The sequence below is a fragment of the Drosophila bipectinata genome, chromosome XL (assembly GCF_030179905.1).
Source record: "Drosophila bipectinata strain 14024-0381.07 chromosome XL, DbipHiC1v2, whole genome shotgun sequence".
NCBI lineage: Eukaryota > Metazoa > Arthropoda > Insecta > Diptera > Drosophilidae > Drosophila > Drosophila bipectinata.
In genome coordinates, this window is record NC_091734.1 from 23,305,648 (window position 1) to 23,311,647 (window position 6,000).

At 35.4% G+C, this 6,000-nt stretch overlaps 1 protein-coding gene across 13 annotated transcripts in view; it reads right to left on the bottom strand.

Moving 5' to 3' along the window:
• The window catches only part of mmd (disintegrin and metalloproteinase domain-containing protein mind-meld), a 747,894-nt gene that overhangs the window by 567,797 nt on the left and 174,097 nt on the right, over positions 1-6,000 (bottom strand). For all 13 annotated transcript variants that reach the window (XR_011443137.1, XR_011443136.1, XM_070281095.1 and 10 more), the window contains exon 4: positions 2,613-3,076. Coding sequence is in view for 11 of the 13 variants with exons in the window: in XM_070281095.1 (XP_070137196.1) it covers positions 2,613-2,682 (70 nt within the window). In the remaining 2 variants the exon portion in view is untranslated. The remainder of the gene's footprint in view (positions 1-2,612; positions 3,077-6,000) is intronic.

Here is a 6,000-nt window from a genome sequence, read left to right on the forward strand (position 1 = left end):
TGTTTAATTTTTAATTATGTCCAGCTAATAAAATTTCAAAGGAGTCCGTCCGGCATTTTGTCATCCGAAACGTCCGTCACTTATTTTTACAACAATTTTAATAGAATGCAATTAAAAATAATAATAATAAAGTTAATATGTAAAAAGTAAAAAAAAAATATTAATAAAAAAATAAAAGTAAACATAAAAATAATCATTAGATTAAAACTTGAAAAAACCGCCCGATAATCGAACCCAGGACCCCAAGAATAAGGAGAGCGCACTATCCATCTAAGCTACCCTCGAAGTTGATCTGGTGATACTTAAAAATGGTTTTAAAGTAAGCGCTAGAATCCATACCAAAAACAGAGCGGAAGGGTAAGGATAGTAAAAGATATTTCTGATCTCTTTGCTCTCACACTGTTTCAATTAGAACATTTCAAACTTTCATCGTTCAAAAGATGTTACGATCTAAAAATAGAATTCTCTTTTTCCCTCTCTCATCTGCCAGCCGTTTGTCGTGGTACCCGCTCTCAAATGTTTTCATTTTTACAGCGGGTTCCACGACGTATGAGATGTCCCATCTATGTACTTTATAATCTTTGCTTTGTACCAAAACACCTTAAGATGGGATACGCCGGGCTTTTTCCCAAACCATGCTTCGTATGGAGTCATGTCTAGCAATGTAGGCGTTTTTAATTGGTTCCTCAAATACATCGCAGTCATTATCGCTTCCCCCCACAAGTACTCGTTCGCATTAGCGTGAACCATCATGCTCCATTTCCACACAACGAAACTTTTCGTCTATGAATGTAACAAAATAACGCGCTCCACCTTTGGAAACTGTACTCATAGGACCGCATACGTCCGTATGGATCAGTCCCACTTTGCTCGAACGATTCTCCGCCACTTTTAGGGATTGTTTCACGCATATTTTGCTTTTCGCACACGTCTCGCAAGCAAAGTCATTCGTTCTACCGGTTAGCTCGGGGATTGACTCGGGTTTCTAGCGTATTCCGCCTGAGACGCAACGACCTCCCAACCCAGCAATCGATTTGTAGGGTCGTCTAACTCGGTATCAATCAATATGACTGTTACGTTAAAAATATAAGATTTGATACACCTCTTGTTAGTCTCGCAAAGAAAAGATTCAAGAAATACACTGACGAGCAAAACTGTAACACGAGTTCAATGTTTCAACTTCAAAGGTCTGTAACTTTTTTTCTAAGGCACGCATTTTAAAGATCTTAGTCTTTTTTTGTAGGTTATATAATTTACTACTATTGAGTTAAACTAGAAGCCATTTTATATAGGTTAAAGAAAATGACACGCCAAACTGTAAAAAAAGTCAAATGTTACAGTTTTGCACTCTGGTTATTTTTTTAACAAATATTTTTATTTATTGTTTTTTAATAATGAGTCCACATTCCTTTGGACTTTTTCAGCTCTTCTATGGGATTGGGCATACTTTGGGTATACCGTTGTACCATTTCCGGTGGAACAGCATTCCATATGTCCTGTGTCCGTTCCCACAACTCCTTCACTCTACTTGGAGTATTTCAATCTATGAAGTGGCTACCACAATATCCCGACATGACTCCAATAAAAAACTTGTGGAGTCCTGTGAAATCGCGGCTGTTGAAATATGCAGTTCCTCCAAGTAGAGTGAAGGAGTTGTGGGAACGGAAACAGGACATATGGAATGCTGTTCCACCGGAAATGGTACAACGGTATACCCAAAGTATGCCCAATCCCATAGAAGAGCTGAAAAAGTCCAAAGGAATGTGGACTCATTATTAAAAAACAATAAATAAAAATATTTGTTAAAAAAATAACAAGAGTGCAAAACTGTAACATTTGACTTTTTTTACAGTTTGGCGTGTCATTTTCTTTAACCTATATAAAATGGCTTCTAGTTTAACTCAATAGTAGTAAATTATATAACGTACAAAAAAAGACTAAGATCTTTAAAATGCGTGCCTTAAAAAAAAAGTTACAGACCTTTGAAGTTGAAACATTGAACTCGTGTTACAGTTTTGCTCGTCAGTGTAAAAGCAACGTTTAAAAAAAAACGTATTTCTTTTGAAAATTGGATCACTTTGATATTGTTACTAAATTTAGTTTTTAAAATATATAAAACCGGTTTTTTAACAATTAAATGTAGTGTCCTGCATACGTATTTCGGACACCTTATAACTGTTTTCCCTTTGGTGACACCCGGCGAGATGCCATTGAGTGTGCTAAGCTATAAATTATTAAAAGTTGTGTATAACTGTCCCACTGGTAAAGCAAAAGCTGTAAGAAGAAGACAGACACCTTACAAAGAATAACGTTTGTATCTAAGTTTTCGTTTCCATTAAAGACTGTTTTTGCTATTTTTATTTGACTTCTGCTCTTACGCCACCTTGTCTAAAAAAGGGCCAGTGTGGGAATAACCGCTGTTGTCTGTGTTTCTCCAAAAAGGGAGTGTCAAAATTAATCAACAAATTATAGCTATTACGCCGCGGAGCGTCTATGTTGTTCACGGGGTTGCTCTTGAAAATATAAAAAAAACCTATACTCAAAAAAAAGGACGTTTTAATAAAAATTACCTTAAAAAGGTTAACAAAAATTTATAGCGAAACGATACTTACCACCGACAGCTGTTGCTAAAACCCATAGCGTAAAAAGGCTTAGAATAACCAATTCAAGATTTGTCCACATGATGTATTAAGAAATTGTATAATTTTTGGTTTAAGTCTTAAAGTGTAAATTATTATGATTAGTTATTAGTCTTTGTAATCTCTCCACTAATTCACTTTATAAAAATGTTCTATTATATTTTCAAGTTATTAATCAGCTGATTCACTTAACATTCGTTATAAGTTCATTTTATCAGTCGCGTTTCTAATCGAACTTTTTTATACACTTTATAATTTAATTTTTGGCAGTGTTTTACTGTCGTAAGCTTTTTAAAAGGGTACTTGCCCAATCTTTTAGTTTAGACATAATGCACATTGGGGAACTTTGCGTTTGCTTTTTTTTTACGCAAACATTTATAATTATCCTAGTTTACCAAAACTAGGCTAGTTTACAAATTTCTCTGAGAGTCCATAAGCTGAAATAAATAAAAAAAAAAAATTATGAATTAGAAAATATTTTTTTTATACAATATTTTGAACGAGGCCTATGCTGTCTTGGTCCGACTCGTGACGTAAAGCTTTTCCCACAGACAGCACACGGGAAAGTAAAATTTATACTCGCGAGAATAAATTGTAGCAAAGATTATAAAGTACATAGATGGGACATCAGGGCCCAAAACGGTCAACTTTTTACATCGAGCTTGTTGGTGAGGGGGGAACGCACTTGCATACGATTCTATTTTTAGAACTCTTTACATGTATCCGTCAACAAAAATGTGAACCTATGTATGTATGTGTGACTGCTCGCACGACGGAGTAAAAATGTTTTGGCTTCCAAATTTCAATTTCAATTTCTCGTTTCTGTTTTCGATGCGCCGATGTGGTAGTTGGTAGAACAAATAGTATTTTTGATCGCTGCAGGTCGTGACAGGATTCAAATCCTGGTAAGGACTTTGAACTTTTTCTTTCTTTTATAATTATTATTTTTCTTTTATTTTTCTATAATTGTAATATTTTTCATTAATTTTACAATTGGTAAATTGTTTTATTCTTCATTATGTCCCGCTAATAAAATGCTACTAAATTTCGAGGAAGTCCTTCCGGCATTTTGTCATCCGACACGTCCGTCACTTATTTTTACAACAATTGTAATAGAATAATAATAACGTAAAAATTAAAATTAAAAAAAAAAAAAATTAATAAAAACAAGAAAGGAAAGCTAACTTCGGGCGGAGCCGAAGTTGATATACCCTTGCAGTTAAAACCAGATATATATCGCAAACATCGGATATAGTTGGCCGATCCTTATGGGAATAGGAATATATAATCCAATTTATTAAAATACAAAATCTAAAAAAAGTCCCAAATTTCTATCTCCAAAAATACGAAAGTTGATATTTATACCAAATACAATTTCCGATCGTTCAGTTATATGGCAGCTATAGGATATAGTCCGCCGATCCTAATGAAATTTAATAGGTTGGATCAACTGACCAAAAATAGAATCTGTATTAAATTCCAGCTTTCTATCTTCTAAAACACGAAAGTTGGGTCATTTCCGATCGTTCAATTATATGGCAGCTATAGGATATAGTCGGCCGATCCTTATGAAATTTGGCATGACGTAATGTTTTGCCAAAAATAGCTCTCATGTCAAATGAACTCTCTTACTCTAAAAACACCAAAGTTATACCATTTCCGATCAATCAGTTATATGGCAGCTATAGGATATAGTCGGCCGATCCGGGCCGTTCCGACTTATATACTGCGTGCAAAGGAAAGAAGGGTGTGTGCAAAGTTTCAAGACGATAGCTTCAAAACTGAGAGACTAGTTCGCGTAGAAACAGACAGACAGACGGACAGACAGACGGACAGACGGACAAACGGACATGCTCATATCAACTCAGGAGGTGATCCTGATCAAGAATATATATACTTTATAGGATCGGAGATGTCTCCTTCACGGAGATAGGATCGGAGATGTCTCCTTGCACACTTTTGACCAAAATTATAATACCCTCTGCAAGGGTATAAATATAAGTAAATATAAAAAGAATCATAAAACTACAACTTCATCAAAATTGAAGCAACCGCCCGCTAATGAAATCGAACCCAGGACCCCATGAATAAGGGACCGCGCACTATCCATCTAGGCTGCCCTCGAAGTTAATTTTATGATACTTAAAATTGGTGTTAGAGGAGGCGCTAGAATCCATACCAAAAACAGAGCTAACGAGTAAGGATAGTAAAAGATATTTCTGATCTCTTTACTCTTACATTGGTTCGATTACAACGTTTCAAACTTTCATCGTTCCAAAGATGTTACGATCTAAAAATAGAATTCTCTCTTTCCCCCTCTCATCTGCCAGCTGTTTGTCGTGGAACCCGCTCTCAAATGTTTTCATTATTACAGCGGGTTCCACGACGGAAAAAATGAAAAAATTTTAGAGCGGGTTCCACGACGTGGCCTGCCAAAATGCCGTAGAACCCGCACGTATAGACATTTTTACAGCGGGTTCCACTACGAACTGAGACGATGTTAAGGTGATTTTACAATTTTGTATTTTTTTTTATTGGATTATAAATTTAGGAAAACATATTAAAGGAATACAAATATAATGTAAATAGATTTAAAATTTAAAAAAAATGGATGTCCCGAGCCTGGTTTGAACTCGTTTTACTTTGCACACCAGCCAAACACTCTACCACTCGGCTATTTCTCATTCGTTGTCGCGCGAAAAATATCTCAAACTTAACTTGTCGCGCAATGGAACCCGCTCGTTCCAGCGGGTTCCACTGCTGGAACCCGCCATAGAAAATTTTTCTTTGTATGAGATGTCCCATCTATGTACTCTATAATCTTTGATTGTAGTTAGTCGAGGTAAGATGGTCTAAGTCACTTTGTGCCATTTGCTTAAAAAAAATTAAATAAAAAAATTATAAAAAACAAGTTAAAAAAATTAATTAAGAAATTCAGCCGAAGGGCTGAATATAGTTTTTACAAATTTGTATTTTTCCTAGTAAATAAAAAAATAATTAAGAAATTAGAGCTTACTTGGAATTGCTTAAAAATGATTTGGGACTCCTAGTCTGACTCACAACAAGAAAGGAAAGCCTATTTCGGACGGAGCTGAAGTTGATATACCCTTGCAACTAAAACCGGATTCATATCCCAGGCATCAATACCTCTGGTCGATTCTTATGAGAATATCATAATATAACAAATTTATTTCAATGAAAAATCAAAAAATAGGACCAAGCTTCTATCTTCAAAAATACCAAAGCTGGTATTTTTACCAAATACCATTTCCGATTGTTCAGTTATATGCCAGCTATAAGATATAGTCGGCCGATCCCGTTCCGACTTATATACTGCGTGCAAAGGAAAGAAGGGTGTGTG